The sequence below is a fragment of the Mustela nivalis genome (assembly GCF_964662115.1).
Source record: "Mustela nivalis genome assembly, chromosome: 9".
NCBI classification, from domain to species: domain Eukaryota; kingdom Metazoa; phylum Chordata; class Mammalia; order Carnivora; family Mustelidae; genus Mustela; species Mustela nivalis.
Window position 1 is genome coordinate 89,504,607 of NC_139028.1, and position 18,314 is coordinate 89,522,920.

General features: G+C 36.4%; 1 protein-coding gene across 1 annotated transcript in view; it reads right to left on the minus strand.

Moving 5' to 3' along the window:
* Positions 1–528: 528 nt before the first annotated feature.
* Positions 529–18,314, minus strand: part of LOC309841271 (doublecortin domain-containing protein 1-like) — a gene marked incomplete at its 3' end in the record, with an annotated part of 145,554 nt that continues 127,768 nt past the window's right edge. The window contains exons 5-9 of the mRNA XM_082684176.1: positions 13,480–13,581; positions 10,155–10,318; positions 7,016–7,141; positions 4,057–4,162; positions 529–600 (exon numbers count right to left, since the gene is read on the minus strand). Coding sequence (XP_082540302.1) covers positions 529–600; positions 4,057–4,162; positions 7,016–7,141; positions 10,155–10,318; positions 13,480–13,581 — 570 coding nt within the window. The remainder of the gene's footprint in view (positions 601–4,056; positions 4,163–7,015; positions 7,142–10,154; positions 10,319–13,479; positions 13,582–18,314) is intronic.

Below are 18,314 nucleotides of genomic sequence, written 5' to 3' on the forward strand. Positions count from 1 at the left end.
TAGTGTACAAACTTTCAGTTGACAGTTTTCTCATTTTCACTAAATCATTAAAACCAGTTAGGAATGGTGAAATAATTGGATGTTATTCTCTCATTTTTCAACATGAGAAAATATAGTTATCTTTTAAAGTCCTACATTGGCATAAAATCAAAAAAGAAGCTTCCTCTGAGTTCTTTTTCTCTGATCACTCTTTGATATCCTTTTTTTTTTTTTCCTGGTTTGAGCTGTTTTCTGTTGAATGAGTTAATTAACTAGTGAATTCAATTCCATCTAGCTAACTCTGAATGTGCAGATATTGCAATGATGACAAGGATGAGCAGGATGCCCTCTGTCCCTGAGCAATGGCTAATCCAGCAGGGAGGATAAACAAAGGACTCCTGAGTTATCTTCCTAACACAAACATCAAATCCGATCCTGCTTCTGCTTTAATATTTCCAATGGCTCCTCGTTTTCTACAGAACAACATCCAGGACCCCTAACACTGAATTAATACCCTTTATGACCTGATCCCAATATTCTCAGTGGAATCTACCATTCTCCCTTTTCTTCCCCAATGTGACCTGAAATGTGTTCATTTGGAGCACTGGTTGACTTTGAATCCTGCAAAAAATGTTTAAGAGAAACATCAAGTTCAATGTCATAAGGATAACAGAATGAATGCAATGAAGATATAAGTCCAGAAACAACATATCCAATTTGGGGATGAAGGTTGATAAAGCTTTCATGAAACAGGCACAAATCAGATAAGGTTAGAATGATGGGCAGAATTTCAGCGAGCATTTAATGAATGCCAGCTGTACGCCAGACAGTGTTAGAATATGGCATAAAAGTGACAAAGAAGGCTGGTGGGTGGTAACAAAGAAAAAGGGGTTGAATTCTAGGCAAAGTGATCTACATGGTCATAAAAACAGAAATCACGAAGTACTTTCAGAAAACAACAAATGAGCAATCAGGCTTGGCTAACACATGAAGAACGTATTAGAGAATATTGAGCCTTAAAAGAAAGGTTGTACCTAGGTTTTTAAAAATTATTCATCAAAAATGAATTGTGCAGCTGCCATACAACAGATCTGTGCTAGAATTAAAAAATACAAAGATGAGTAAGACATAATGTCTGTGTCCAAAGAATTCTCAATTTAATGGAAGAGAAAGACACAAAAACAAATGACGATACCAAAACACAAACTTTAGGAACATTTTCAAAGGATGAAAAGGAGTTTCAATAATATGAAGTTCATTCTTTCTGGAGGATCTGAGATGGCTCCATGGAAGAAGAAGAGTTGAATAAAGCTTTAAAAAGCAAGGAATGGTAATGGTGGGGGGTATATATATGCTAGACCAGGAACAACACATACCATGGCACAAGTGAACATGAAGAACATGTTACGGGGCACAATTTACTAGCTCTAACTGTAGTGTAGTGTACAAAGATCAAGAAGAGAATATTGGAATGGCAAGTCAAGATTAGGGGCAGATTAGAGAACCATGGAGATCAATGAAGGTCTGACGAGGATTTGGAATTTCAGTGGGTAACAGGCAGGCTTACAAGTTTTTTTGAACAGGAAACAATGTCACATCAAAACTTAAAAAGGAATGCCAACAGGATCAGAATTATGGTAAATAACTCTTAATGAGAGATGAATATAAATATAAATATAGACATTAATTATTCACGTATTTCTCAACTTGAATTTATTTTCTAAATATGCTCAAAATCTGACAGGGTTAGAAATACAGCTAACCCTGGAATAACACAGGTTTGAACTAAATGGGTCCCCTTAGATGTGGATTTTCTTTGATACAGTACAATGATATAAATGCATTTTCTCTTCTTCATGATTTTCCTAATAACATTTTCTTTTCTCTAGCTTGTTTTGCAATAACACAGTACATAATGCATACAATATGTAAAATACCTGTTAACCGACCGTTTCTGTGAAGTTTCTGGTTAACGGTAGGTTATTAGCAGTTAAATTTGGGGGCAGTGAAAAGTTCTACAGGGAAAAAAGTTATATGTGTATTTCCAACTATAATTATTTATTTTATTCTATTTTTATAATTGTATTATTTAGATTCACAGGTGTTTTAAAACAACTAATATTTTCAGTATACATTTTGACATAGTAAACTGACACTCATACAGAAATTAGAAAAGAGCAGGTTGGGACAATGGATCTTTGCATTGTCTTTTAGAAATAAAGAGCCTAGACCATTTAACAGGAAGTCCTACTTTGAGCATCTTTATCACTGTGGGTACCTTTTGGTTTTGATTTCATGAGTTCAAAAACTAGAGCTTATGCTGCTGAAATGGACAACAACCCTGCTGCTCGGGAAAAAAACAAAGTTATATTCTTTCTTTGGAGACATGTTTCAAATACGTCTCATAGCTCAGTTGAAGAAGAAAATTCTTTACTGACATTTCTAAGTATAAATTAATAAACAAACCTTCTGAATTGGGTTGTAACGAGTTGCGTTTTTCTAAAGAACTCCTATTCCTTAAATACATTGACCCACAGAGCAAAGAGATCAAATGCTTGTTTAACAATCATCTTAAAGATTTTTTTAAACAACTCCAACTTATTAATACAGTAGATATAAAGAAAATATGCTAAGCAATAGCACTTAAATGACAACTCAGGTAAAAATTTTTCTAGTGGGAATACTGTATATTGGTTCAGTTTTAAAGTGCTGAATTAACAGGAAGTAAAGAATAATACCTGCCTTTGCAAACTCAACACCCAAAGAACAAATAATCCAATCAAGAAATGGGCAGAGGACATGAACAGACATTTCTGCAAAGAAGACATCCAGATGGCCAACAGACACATGAAAAAGTGCTCCATATCACTTGGCATCAAGGAAATACAAATCAAAACCACAATGCGATATCACCTCACACCAGTCAGAATGGCTAAAATAAACAAGTCAGGAAATGATAGATGCTGGCGAGGATGCGGAGAAAGGGGAACACTCCTACACTGTTGGTGGGAATGCAAGCTGGTGCAGCCACTCTGGAAAACAGCATGGAGGTTCCTCAAAATGTTGAAAATAGAACTGCCCTATGACCCAGCAATTGCACTATTGGGTATTTATTTACCCTAAAGATACAAACGTAGTGATCCAAAGGGGCACATGCACCCGAATGTTTATAGCAGCAATGTCCACAATAGCCAAACTATGGAAAGAACCTAGATGTCTATCAACAGATGAATGGATCAAGAATATGTGGTATATATACACAATGGAATACTATGCAGCCATCAAAAGAAATGAAATCTTGCCATTTGCGACAACATGGATGGAACTAGAGCGTATCATGCTTAGCGAAATAAGTCAAGCAGAGAAAGACAACTATCATATGATCTCCCTGATATGAGGAAGTGGCGATGCAACATGGGGGCTTAAGTGGGTATGAGAAGAATAAATGAAACAAGATGGGATTGGGAGGGAGACAAACCATAAGTGACTCTTAATCTCACAAAACAAACTGAGGGTTGCTGGGGAGGAGGGGGTTTGGGAGAAGGGGGTGGGATTATGGACATTGGGGAGGGTATGTGCTTTGGTGAGTGCTGTGAAGTGTGTAAACCTGGTGATTCACAGACCTGTACCCCTGGGGATAAAAATATATGTTTATAAAAAATAAAAAATTAAAAAAAATAAAATAAAAATAGACTGAGAAAAAAAAAAAAAAGAATAATACCTGCCCCAACATTTGTAAAATAATCTGTACTTTCCAAAAAACCTTCAAAAAAATCCACTCAGTCACCATATAGTGAATGACTGTCCAATACATAAAATACGTTTATTAAGTACAAGAAATAATTCTGACCTTTGGGGCACCTGGGTGGCTCAGTGGGTTAAAGCCTCTGCCTTCGGCTCAGGTCATGATCCCAGGGTTCTGGGATCGAGCCCCGCATGGGACTCTCCCGCTCAGCAGGGAGCTGCTTCCGTTCCCCTCTCTCTGCCTGCTTCTCTGCCTACTTGTGATCTCTGTCTGTCAAATAAATAAATAAAAGCTTTAAAAAAAAAAGAAAGAAAGAAAGAAAGAATTCTGACCTTGTTCTGTAGGAAATGGTTCTCCAAGTCCACCTTTTCAAATTGATCAGGTATCTCTTGACTGGTACTGTTGAAATTAATTGGAAATCTCTCACAAACTTCCCAGCTAAGAAAAGTAAAATATTTAACTATTATTGTCAAAATAAAATGCACTTAATTATAACTTTCTTTATTCTACTGGTATAATAATTTACATATCTTATACTCTACTAGGGGGAGAAAAACAAATGTATAGTTCACAATCTTTTTAAACAGAAATTTGTAAAGTGCTTTGTTATCTATAATTGGGAAATGAAGACTTCAAATTTGTATCTTGCAATTATTTATTATACTGGAGGATTCCATGACTGATTAATTATAAACAGAACAGAGAAACAAACAAACAAAAAAATGACTCAGTCTTACAGAATCACTCATAGTGGGCACCATCTTCACTGTTAACTTTTACTCTAAATACCATGGGCTATAAATAATACAAGATAGTTTTATACTTAAAATGGTTATGTGAAGCACATTGTTTTGGCAATTTTTAGACAGTCTTAAAAAGGAGCACATTCTAGGGGGCACACAAACTACAAATGGGGAGTGGGAGGTTCAGCCAAATCACTTATTTTTTAAGACTATTTATCTGAGACAGAGAGAGAGCACGAGTTGGGGGTGGAGGAGCAAAGGGAGGAAGCAGACTCCCTTCTGAGCAGGAAGCCAGACACGGGGACCATGACCCGAGCCGAAGGGAGACACTCACCTGACTGAGCCACCCAGATGCCCCCAAATAATTATTTTAAAACAATAAAAGTGAACTAATCATTACTCTAAAGAAAATTATCTGGCTCAGCACTTATATGTTAAGACATATCATATGGCATGTTATTCAACAAAAACCAGTTCTGAGACAGGAAATAGTATTTTTTGCAATACCCCAAGAGATATATGTTAAACTATGATTATTAAGATTTCAAATAATGCATGTTAGAGTATAGAAAGATTTTCAAATGGGATCTAAAAATTATGTAAATTATCTTCCAATAAGTTTGTTTTCAATAAGGGTAGTTTCATATTGTTATGCTTAGTGACCTAGATCTAACTTAAAACCACTCAATATAAGTCTTTAATGCACCCAGGAAAGGGAAATTAGGAAGGAATACATGAATTAAAAATTAAACTCCTAGCTAACACTTGAAGGGAAAAGGGCCTGTTTGCAAATTTAGCAGTTTGGGGAAAGATTGGGGCACATGAAATGGATCTTCTTATAAATGGAAATGCCTGCAAAAAAAAAGTACTGGGGTGTCTCCTGAATGGTGCGGCCAGTTAAACATTTGCCATCAGCCTGGTCATTATCTCAGGGTCCTGGGATCAAGCCCAGTGCTGGACTCCTTGCTCAATGGGGAGTCTGTTTCTTCCTCTCCCTTTGCCTTTCTCCTCCCCATTCATGTGCGCAAGCTCTCAAAAAAATAAAATATTTATTAGAAAAAGAAAAGTACGCTAAGCTATTTTCTATCTATAAAGAAAAAGAACAAGACAAAACATCCCAGTCTTCCCTGGATACTGCAGGCAGTCATTGGGGGATAGAATTGTTTAAACAACCAAGGAAGACCAAAGAATTTGTCTTTGTAGACATGTTTAGCAATGTCTAGCTATATTGAGTGACCTCATCAGACAGACCAGTTCTGGTTCTCTGGATTTTCCCTCTACATCCAGCCTTTTCACCTGTATACTAAGGAAAGCAATAAATTGTTAACTTAACGAAGTATTAAAGATAGATGGGATCTTATAGATAGATCACCTAATCCAACATACTATCAGAATCATGCTGACTGCTCAATATAATAGCCATTAGCACATATACCTATTTAAATTTAACCTAATATAACTTAAAATTAAAAATGTAGTTCCTCAGTCACATTAGTCATATTTTAAGTTCTCAGTAGTCAAAACATATGCTTCCATCATCACAGAAAGTTCTAGTAGAGAGTGCTAGGTAGTTGTTAAGCCCTCAGTTCTTAAGAAAGACACTCTGGTTTAGAACCCTGGCTCTACCATGTACTAGTTCTATGAATGGACAAATTACTCTGCCCTTCTGAGCCTCAGTTCTAGCTCTATAAAAGTAATAATAAAATGAAGTAATAATAAAATAATGTAATGATGGGATTAAGATCATTGTTTTGAGGATTAAACAAATCCTTACCCAATTCATTTAGAACTGTGATCAACACTTAGCAAATACTGGGGTTTATTATTTACAGATAAGAAACTGACACCCACAGAGGGCCTGGTGGCTCAGTGGGTTAAGCCTCTGCCTTCGGCTCAGTTTTGTGATCTCAGGGTCCTGGGATGAAGTCCCGCATTGGGCTCTCTGTTCAGCGGGGAGCCTTCTTCCTTCTCTCTCTCTCTGCCTGCCTCTCTGCCTGCTTGTGATCTCTCTCTGTCAAATAAATAAATAAATATATAAATAAATAAATTCTAAAATAAAAAGAAAGAAAGAAAGAAGACGCTGACACCCACCAGCTCATGGAAAATCATGAGCAGCAGAGAAATCTTCCAACTCCTATTCTTCCCACCACTCCATCAATTCTTTAGTATATTGCTTTTGTTTTCAACTTATCATCATCAAAGGAGACGTTTAAATATGAATGCTCGCACAAAAAAAGTTATTTAATATTTTAATGATTCCACTCAAAACTCTTAATTTAGAAACATCCACTAAACATTTTTTACATTTTAAATAAAACTGTTACATCTGCAAAGCAGAAACTAGAGTCTGCTCATTGCTTCACGGGTTTTGTTGGTTTTTTTGTTTAACTCAAGAGAAGTTAATGAAAAACTTTTTGGACACTAGCTCATTATATCATGAAATAAGCCAATAAAATAATTGCTTATTAAAACAGTACAAAAAACATCTTTTAGTGTTGCAATCAGAGTTAGGTATTTCAAATTATTTTAACTGAGCACATGTTATTACTTGTCACATCCAGGTAGAAGAACAGCATTAGGGTCCAAGAAGGTTTTATATGCAACTGTAATGCCATCTTTGTCCAATGCAGTCACTTGGTCAAAGGTGAGACTCAAAACAGGTGTAAGTGGAGATCTGAAAAATGGATAAAACATCTAAGCTATATGCAAAATCATACAAACATTGAAATTTGAGCACAAATAAATAATAAAACCTATAATATCAGTGAGTAACAAAGTCCAGAAGTAAGTGAATTTCTTATAATATGCCACTATTGTTGATACCTTATACTGACACCTGAAATGCACATTTTAGTTTATCTGGCTGATTTATATGTCAAGGATAGTTGTAAAACATTTAATTCTTAAAAATAATTTCAATAATAAAAGCAAAGTATTTAGTTGAGAAAAACAACCAATTGTCATTCATGCAATTTTTATTTTTTAACATTTAACTACAATACAATACACCATTAACATTCTCTGGAGCTGACAAATAAGTGAATTCTTAATATTTGGCTATAAATTACTATTTTGGGGAGCTCATTAAATGTTATGCTAATTTGATTTTTCATATTACATACTGTTAGGTACTTTCTTTTCTATTTAATTATTTGATAATTAAAATCAGATAGGAAACCTACCTTAAATAAAAACAATGGCAACTGGCATTATGTCAACTATGAGCCTTTTCTTTTTTTCTAAATTGGTGACAAAGTCTTGCTATTTAACTTCATAATTATAGGACTCAAGCACATCACCTGAGTAGGATTGTCAAAAATTTTTAAACTGAATCTAATCATGAGAAAACATGAGAAAAATTCAGAATGTGGGACATTCAAGAAAACTGCCAAACTCTTAAAAATTTCAATGTCATGAGAAGCAAAACAAAAGGTGAGAGAATATTCTAGATTAAAGAGAACTAAAGGAGATAACGTAATACATGAATCTTACTTGGATCTTAAGACTACAAGAAACTCTAAAGCATATTTTGCATAGTTTAAACATAGATTGTAAATTAGATGATGTTACATTATTGTTGACTGTGTTAGATATTACAATGTGGTGACATAGAAAAACATCCTATTCTTCACTTATATGATCTGAAGCATTTATGACTGAAACTTGAGTGACTGTCTGGAAATAATCTAAAAGCTCTCAAAGAGAGAAAAGAGATAGAAGAGGTAAAACTAATGAGGCAAACTCTAAACTGGTGTACCTAGGTGAAGGATACATAGGTGTTAACTGTATAATTCTTTCAAGTTTTCTGTAGACTGGATATATTCCAAAATAAAAATTGGGAGAAAAATAATGACAGGACTGAAAAAGCAGATATCGGCAAAATCAACTTTTATAAATGAGTAAGCTAACTCCCCATGTCAACACATTAAAATTACTATCTAAAAATGAGTATCATTTACTTGGTACATATTTGCACATTCTCTCAAGATGTTTTAAACTAGATCTAGGAAATAACCTTTAGACATAAATTTCAGAAATTCCAATAGTAGCAAAATGCTATAATGGTTTCCTAGTGCTTTATATTGGATTCAAGACCAGAAAAAAATTATTCTGTTAAAATAAGAATGACATATAAACAAATATACACTTGTGAATTCTTCCAGCTGCAACCCTGTTGATTTTAGAGTATTCCAGATACTTTGCATTTTACTAAGTTATTCCACAAGTATGATCCAACAAACCAAGAACAAATGTTTCATCTTGTCAAAATATCATATTATAACAAACATTATTAAAAATATCAAATTAGTCATTGCTTTCACTTTAATGATGATATTTAAGAAGATATTATTAGACACATTTTGTTAAAGCCTTTCCTTGTAATTGGAAGAGCTTGCTAAATTATTCAAGAATTCTCGCCACTATAAAATTCATCACTGTTCTACCATTATAAAAACAATTCTCACAATGTAACATAATTATATCTTGAAATCTGTCTATGGAAGAAAACATTCCTTACATATATTTTTAATTCTATAAATTACACAGCATAAGAAATTATTAAACATTTTAATTTCCCTCTCCTGGGAGAGAAGAAATCAAATTTTATAATATACTATCTAAAACTAGTCCCACCAACTTCTTCCAAAACCTTCCTGAATTTGTGAGCAGATTTATTTCAGTATTTGAAATGTTGACTCTTAGAATATATAGCAAATCCAATCAGTTCCTAGTCTATCAATGTTATTTTCATTATAATTAATATACGATCAATTACACTCAATAAGCGAAGTTATTTTCCCCTACTTTCCCTATTCAGATAAATAAGGGCTTAAAAAATTTTTTAAGTCGGCAGAAAAGTGTGTTTAAGTTTCCTGACAAGCAGTTTCCGAGTTCATCTGGATGTGTCCTGTCAAAATATGCATACATTTCTAAGATATTCCACACAACAGCCCAGCTCATCAGTGCATACAGACTGCAGCCTTTCTGTTTTCCCAGAAACACAGATAATTTTATGCAGGAATTTACCAATCTACAAAAATTTACACAATGCTCAGCAATAACTAGTAATTATTGTGGGATAATGTAAGGCGCTGTTGAGGAATATAACTTAGATAGGATAGGGCTTACAAGCTTTACCAATTTATCTTTAGCTGTCCTGTCATTGGTGCTTAAAAGGTTAAGACTTTATTTGTGAAAACATAGAGAGATAGTGGGGAATCATGTTGTCCACAGCTTCATAAATCTTGCTTAAGATCCTTTTCAATTACCATCCATTTCTCCTTTAAAAAGGGACAAAAAAATAGAGGAGTGGAAGCAGGTCAGGGCAGTGTGCGACAATGACAGTGTGATGGGCTTGGGCCCCCCGTGGCGTTTCCATCTGCTATCATTAAGGTGACTACTCAGACATGAACAAATCCCACTTGCTGTGCTGACAGGCAGACTTCAAGAACTATGACAAGGCATTAAGACAGAAAGTCAGGGAGAGAGAGAAAGAGAGAGAGGGATGTCATATCTCACAAACAATACTGCCTCACAAAAAAACGCCCCTGAAATTTTATTGGAATTCAAGATTTAAAAAAAAAAATCCCTAAAGGGTGCTACTTGGCACCCTTCTCAACTTTCCTTTTAAATTAGCTTGCCCCTGGAAAGGTTGAGGATAGACAGAATAAACAACATGTTCCTACCTGTATGCTTTACCATAAGAGACCCAAATTTTCTGCTCATTCTTCAGCAAAAGTGGATTCTTAATTTCTTGACCATGCTCATCAAAAAGCCGGATTGAAGAAAAATTGAGGCCTGGTGGGTTGATGGGTGATCCTTGAAGCCTTTGATGAATCTTGAGAAGTAACTGGTATTGGGGGAAAATAATGACGAAGAAGAAGAAGTAATGTAAAACGTGAACATCTATAACAAACTGTCTCATCTCTGTAACAAATGAATCCAAACAAATGATAATTAAATTCATATGGAATGTTAAAAGAAGTGTGAAATGATGGCAATGTTTAGCTCAGTGTAAAGTAACAAAATGAGCATGGGCTTTTAACCAGCAGGGGGTGCCACAGGCTTGTGATTGAGCTCTGACCCTTTGGCACGGGGACTGAAAGCAGATGTGACAGCCTTAGAGAAAGAGCATTTAGCTTCCCCACACGGTAAAAGTCCTCTTTGATAAGGGTTATGCTTTTCTTGTCCGAGCCACACATTTTGTTAGGATCCTTCCAGAGCACGTTCAGATTTTAGAATCAGCAACCTCCTCATCCCCAGATGACTGCAGATTACCATGGCAGAACAACTCACCACTCTCAGGATTGCAAAAATAAACAGGATTTTCAGCCAATGTCTGTTCACCTACAAGAACTCCTGTGAATGTAGTTCAATTAAGAACCTTGCAAAAGCTTGTGAGCTGCTTCGGTAATGAATGTTTTCAAGTTGTGAGTAAGCCATAATTGGAATGTGAAGTATGAAAGCTCTCATTTGATATTTTAAATGATAGCATTGCCAGTGTTTGCTTCTCTCTTACATTCAGGTTACAGCAAGATCTTCCCAATTTCAGGCACATTTTAGTGAAAGTAAATCCCACTGAACTGTATTGCTTTATCAACTTTGTTTGAATGTTTAGGCCTCTGCTCCGTCCCGCTCTGCACCCCACACTATCCATCACTGTTCTCCCCTGAGCCTTCTGTCTTCTCTCCCTTGTCAGTTCTTGTGTCTCTCAATTTCTCGTTACTCTGTAATCTCTGCAGGGATGCGGATACATTTGTGGCCTTTTCTTGCCTCGCTGCTATATGGGATCCTTATTTTTGCTCCTTCTATTAATTCCCATTGAAGGTATCTTGAGAAGCTAAATGCCAAAGCTCAGACCAAAGAAGCCTAAGTTATAATCTTGCCATCTATCTCAGTATCCTCACCTATTGGCTATAAACTCTTGTCCAGGAAAAAGGTTTTCTTTGACCAGCAACTATATTTACAGAATACCTAAGATTTAGGCTTTGTTGTAATTGGAGATGCACACCCATATCTCTGACTTCGTTAGCTCTGCTAATGTTTTCCTCACCTCTGTGTTGACTAGATTTTTACCCTGCGTCAGAAAGGCTGAAAATAAAGACACATTTTTCATTTCATTAAAATTAGTATTTCTCATCCTGCCTAACTAAGTCCTCTGAATTAAAAATAATGATTCCTGTTCTCCTTGGGAGTATAGTAGACTAGGTAGAAGAGCAGTAAAAATCTGCATCGTTCTTGGTTTTGTTCATTGGAACCACAAATATAGTTTGAATTCTATAAACTGTTTTTACAAAGCCCCAAATTTATTTCTGTGTGATCTCAGCCCTTGAGCTTATTTTCTGTTGCTCTGCTATTATTTCAGAAAACTTGTAAAGCTGATCATCTTTGGAATGACAGTGATTTTGTTTTACAGGCATTACCTTTTTTTTTTTTTTTTTTTTTTTTGGTAAAGGGGAAAGATATAAATGATTTAAGGTCTGATCTAAGAAAGAAATGTGCACACAAGAAACAGGAGTATGTGGCAGAAGGATATGAACACCTGACCACTTAACCAAATTCATTTTCACAGGAGTAGCATTGCAATCTCTCTTTTTTTTTTCAACTTGGTGACAGACTGCATTTTAGGTGTTCAAAAAAGAGCATTCAACAGCCAACAGGGGGTAAGGGCCTTGGTATCTTTCATCTCTAGGTCATTGATTAGGGCTAGGCTATGGCAACCAAAAGTTGTGATAATCTTCACCCATTTATCTATAAACCTATCATCACCAGGCTTTTATAGGATAAGAATTTGTTCAGGGACCTGAGGAGACTGTGAAAAATCTTGGGCTAATGATTGAAACAAGTGTGCACCAAAGGAACAGTCCTCCTTGGGTATCACAAGGGAATCTCACTAACAGAGAGCTTTATTGTGCCCTAATTCAAGTTTTCCCTCAGATTTACTTGCATGTAAAAGCAAAGCATAGATGAATTTCAGCATGCTTTCACTCAACACAAGAACTTTCTACAAAATAATATCTTCTTGTATAAGATAAAACAAATGCTATTTTTAATTTTAATGTAAACCAAAAAAAAAAAAAAATTCTAAGGTGAGTAAAAGAAAAACAGGTAGAAAATTCTAGGAAGACTTTTATACCATGGTGATTCATATAGTCAGAGATGTGATAGTAAAAAGAAACCAACCAAGGCTCTTGATCCTTCTCTCTCTAATCAATCAAAGTAACATTTCCCATCTCTACTGGGCCCAGCCAAAGATCAGATCAGATGAACATCTCCTAACACAACCTTTGTGTTGCATACTCTCCTAACTCTATACTAAATTACAAAGGCCAGGTAATGGATACCACCAGGAAGAAGCAAGTTTGAGGGTGCCAAACTGAAGGGGGGGGGTGGCAAAAAGGATCAAGTGTCTAAACAAAGGCCAAGGAACAGAGCCCAAAACACTGGTGTGTGCTCGGATGCATAACCCCAATTTGTAAACAACAGGGCATTCATTGTCCTTTTATGCAAGGCAAAGACCCAAAATAAAGACCCTGAACATGTTGGTTCTGCCTGAGAAACGTCCCAATTGTCTGGAAAGTAAGCAAAGATAAGAGTGCCTAAAATAAACCATCTGCATATGCTTGCAATGAGCACTGAAGACTAAGGCGATAGGCTAGTTGCTCAGGGTCTAGGGCTTAGTAATACCCCCAACCCAGCACATTCCCTTCACTGAATATCGTGTCACTTCTTTTCAAAATGTAAACTAGAGGGCAATCCCAGAGTCCAGTGTAGACAGATTTCCAAATACAGGCATAATGAAGGTTAAGACATTGTTAAGTATGGGACCAAGAGTTAATACTCTTCCAAAGCTGAGAGCCTAAGAAGTTCAAAAGTCAAGCTTGAGACTATCAATCTTTACAGAGCAACAAATGATCAATATTCTCAAAACAACTTTAAAGATGCAATTGTCTAAACTAACTACAAGTAACCTGAGAGATATTTATAGCCATAAGCAAAGAGAAAACTCACTTTTTCCATCATATCACCAGTTTGAGTTGGACTATTAGACTCCAGGTCTTTTTTGCTGATGCAAACAGAGATCTCGCCAGTGTCTTTACCATTTTCAAATATCTGAAAAATAAACACCTTCAAAATTAAAAATACATGCGCCTACACATTTGTACATATGTTCATACATACATAGATAAAGGGAAGCAGTCCTGGCTTTGCACAGTGTGGTGTCAAATAAAAGTCATGCATGTGGAAAACTGCAAAGCAAGGCCTGTCTCTATGAACAAGTGCAAGTAATTGGCAATGAAAATCAACGGGACTAGTATAAGAAAGTCTTCTGTTTCTCCTTACAGTTTCAGTGTCTTTAACCTGATGGGCATTCCCTACATTTTAATAAAATACTTTAAAAAGGTGGTCATTAAAGGAAAAATCACTGCATTGGAGGCATAATTGGAACAAGCACTAAAGTAAGGTCAGTTAGCGACCAATTGGCTAGTTCATTTCATCCTTCTTGAAAACATAAAGCCACAAATTACATGAGGAATCTTTGACTTATATGTAAAATGTATCAGCATTCATGGGCTGACTCAGTCAGCAGAGCATGCAACTCAGGATATCAGGGTTGTGAGTTCAAGCCCTATGTTGGGTATAGAGATGACTTAAAAATAAAGCCTTTAAAAAATAGAAATAATAAAATATATCCGTGTTCACCTCATCTTCGAACTCACTAAATGAAATTCAACCTGACAGATTTATTTCATAAGAGTACAATGAAGCCACCCATTTTAAGTGCATATATGCAACCAGTTGGTGGTAACAGAGACAAAATTCTTAAAATTGCATCATGCAACACTTGCTGAGAAAAATGTTAGCAAGAGTTCTGGTCTGAAATATCCGAACAAACCAGTTCAGAAGGAGGGATCCAATAGAGTGAACACCATCCCCTAACCACATTGCAGACCCACATGGGGTGTGCCATTCCATTCACCAGGCTCTTAAGACTAGAAGCAGGCCCAGAGAGGCCTAATGACTAAGTTAAATCCTTGCTTATTTTATTTTTCTCAAAAGTTCTTTTCTTCCCTTTCTGATACACCTATTACATCAGAGCAGTCATTGTATTTAACTCTAGTGCTATTTCCAGAGAAGATAATCAAGAAAAATATCTTATTGAAAAAGGAAGAAAACCATCTTCTGCTTTTGAGACAGTTTTGAGTTATTTATTTAGTCCTAATCTAATTTGGGAAATAATGAGCTTCCATAACACTTCCTTAGGCTTCAGAAATGAAAGAAAAAAGAAAGAAAGAAAGGGAAGGAGGAAAGAAGGAAGGAAAGAAAGAGAAAGATGGATTAAAAAAAAAAGAGTAATACTGTTCAAGAATTGTAGGTATTTCTCTACTCAGTGCTTTTTATCATGCTAATAATCCCTGGAGATAGTACAGCTATCAGCCTTGGTACTTTGATATACTTTACCCTATAGCATCTTTTGTTAACCAAGATTTTTTTAAAACCTCTTTTCTGAGTACATACACAATTCTGGCAAGAAATCTCTCTACTTTTGCAAGGAATTTTGTAAATCCAACCCAGGGTTTCCTGCAAACCCACAGGAAATAATTTGGGTGGAAAATCTTATTCTCCCAACAATCTCTTCAGAGCCCTCACCTGGAATAGAGCTTTTAAACAACAGTGACAGTTGGCAGGGATGGTCACAACTCTGGACATCGCACATTCTGCAAAGTTAGCATTGACAAAAGCACAGTTTGGAACTTACTAATATCCCTTTGTCAAGACTTGCTAGATGTGGAATGACAGTGCAGAAAATTATGTTCTAGAAAAGAGCAGTGTGAGTGCTACTGCCAAACTGAGAAAGCAAAAAGAAGTTGGCCAATCCCTAAGACCTTCATTAGCTCTCTTCTTCCTTCACTACCAGTAAGAAGTCTGTCTGCCCTTCTATATCCAGAAGTGTTCTCAAAAACAAACAAACAAACAAACAAGGCTGGCTCTGGTCTCCAGAATCCCTATAAAGGCATTTAAATACATGTATATATGTTTTAGAGTTTAAGTAAAAGTATAGGTATTTAAGTGAAAGAAGGCTGCTGTCCATCAGTCATTTATATAATGTATTGTTTTCTGTATTTAAGGCTCACCTCTCATTTTTAGGGTCTTCATTACTATGTTTGTTTTTCTAAAATCCAAGTATTATATTTATTTTCTTCTTCCTTGGCGTGAGAAGTATTTTTACTTCTACCGTCCATGTCTAAACAAAGAGCACTCTCTAAACAGAGTTTCTGTGATTGACTAAATATAGAAAAATTAAAAAATAGTCTTTTATTTTCCTGCTGCCTGATTCTTGGCTTAAGAAAAACTGACTGCAGTAGTGGCTTCCCAGTGGCTCTCTGCATGGCCTCACCTCCCTACAGCTCTAAAATTAAATTCTTATCCTTGGAGTGGAATGATGGAAAAAGCTAGCTGAGGCTAGTCTTGGGTCCCAAGGAGTAAGATAATAGAACCTTTAAAAACAGTGATCCAGATCCTCTTGAAAACATGGTAGCTAATGACTAGTGAAAAAAAAAACAAAAACCTATGAATAAGAATTTACTTCTATGATTAGTTATAACAAGTAAAAAGTTTTAAGGAATTTTTTCCATGAACTACAGTCTTATTTTCCTTCATGTCAATATTGACTTTTTTACAGCAGAATTAAATTAGATTAACACCAATGTTTTATTGTAATGTTGTTGATCGACTCATTCACTCAACAAATATTTACTGAGTGCCTACCATGCCAACCACTGCTCAGGTAAGAAACACCAGTGAGCTAAGATTCCTGCTTTTGAGGAACAAGTAAGTGAATCATATAGCATAGTCAGGATACATCCAGGTCTTCTAAATGCTAATTGTTCATTCTTTTTTTTACAGAAGGACCACCAAACTATATAAACTTGGTAGACCCTCAATAGAGTTTGGTGGGCCTTCTTTAATAAAAGGAATGCAAAATTATAAATGTAAAACTAGATACAAAATATTCATTTAAAATGAGAAAAGAAATCACAATTTACACACATTAAAAAGCTCACACATAGTAAAAATATTACAAAATATTTCCATTAATTACCTATCTAACACGTTTTCTCTGAATTGTCTTTAATCATCTTTTCATGTGGTAATTTGGTTACATTTTCTATAAGGAGAATAGGAATAATTCTTTAGCACTGTTAATCTGGCATGGTTAATCAAAAGTTTTTTTTATTATTGATTAGAAAAATCTCTTTCTGTCAGGCTCTGTGCTCAACGCAGAGTCTGCTTTGGATTCTCTTCCCCCCCGCTCTCTCAAGTAAATAAATAAAATTGTTTAAAAAATTGTTTAAAAAAAAGAGAGCACCTGGGTGATTCAGTCAGTTAAGCGCCAACTTCTGGTTCTGGCTCAGGTTGTAATCTTGTTGTCATGGGATTGAGCTCAAATAAATGAATAAAATCTTATAAAAAATGTTTAAAAAAGAAAAATCTCTCTCAGTATCATAACTCTGTTGATCATTTTATAAAAGTATTTAGGATTGGGTGCCTGGGTAGCTCAGTGGATTAAGCCGCTGCCTTCGGCTCAGGTCATGATCTCAGGGTCCTGGGATCGAGTTCCGCATCGAGCTCTCTGCTCAGCAGGGAGCCTGCTTCCCTCTCTCTCTGCCTGCCTCTCTGCCTACTTGTGATCTCTGTCTGTCAAATAAACAAATACAATCTTTAAAAAAAAAAAAAAAAGTATTTAGGATTGATGTCAAATTTGGGGAAAACCTGATCAGGTTTCTTTAAAATATGAGCTATAAAATGTGGAAGAATTTCCTACAAATAGCTGGCTTTATTATTTTCACACCATGTTCTTCCTCCACCACCTTTTGAAGCCAAGCACGCTAGTCCATAGACAGAAAGCAATACACTCTAGCCAGCAGGTAGTAGCCATCTTCCTGGAAGTGCTTTTTGCCAGAACAGCTGGCACTAACTGAACTATATATACAGGGAAGTGACTGCAAAACATTAATTACATTCTGCTATACCCAAACTAAATGTATCCCCAACTCAGTATCCCCCCCTCCAGACCTCAAAAATGCGTGCAACCAGGGCACCTGGGTGGCTCAGTGGATTAAAGCCCCTGCCTTCAGCTTGGGTCATGGCCCAGGGGTCCTGGGATTGAGCCCCGCATCCCGCTTTCTGCTCAGGGGGGGGATCCTGCTTCCCTCTCTCTCTGCCTGCCTCTCTGCCTACTTGTGATCTCTGTCTGGCAAATAAATAAATAATATATTTTTAAAAAATGCATGCAGCCACGTGGTACAAGGGAAAACTTGACAGAGAGGAAGTTGACAGAAAATGGTCTCAATCAATTTCAGTTAAGATATATTTTCAAATTTTACAAGAATACGTGGCCATTGCACTCAGTGCTCGTGTGTTTTCTCCCAGGGTTTTCAAAGGGGTCCATGCAGGGAAGGAACCCTGAAGCTTCATGGTAATTACACCTTTGAGATTGTTAGAAGGTGCTAAGTGCTACCTAAAAAAGGGCAGGGGAAATAGGGTCTGGGATCAGGAGTGTGACGGGCAGCACCATATGAAGCAGGTGACCAGAACAGGCCTTCAAGAGAGGAAAGATTTGCGTAAGGACTTGCCAAGGAGAGTTAACCAAGCAGATAGGCTATGAGAAGAGAATTGCAGGGACGCCTGCGTGGCTCAGTGGGTTAAGCCGCTGCCTTCGGCTCAGGTCATGATCCCAGAGTCCTGGGATGGAGTCCCACATCGGGCTCCTTGCTTGGCAGGGAGCCTGCTTCTCCCTCTGCCTCTGTCTGCCATTCTGTCCGCCTGTGCTCGCTCGCTCT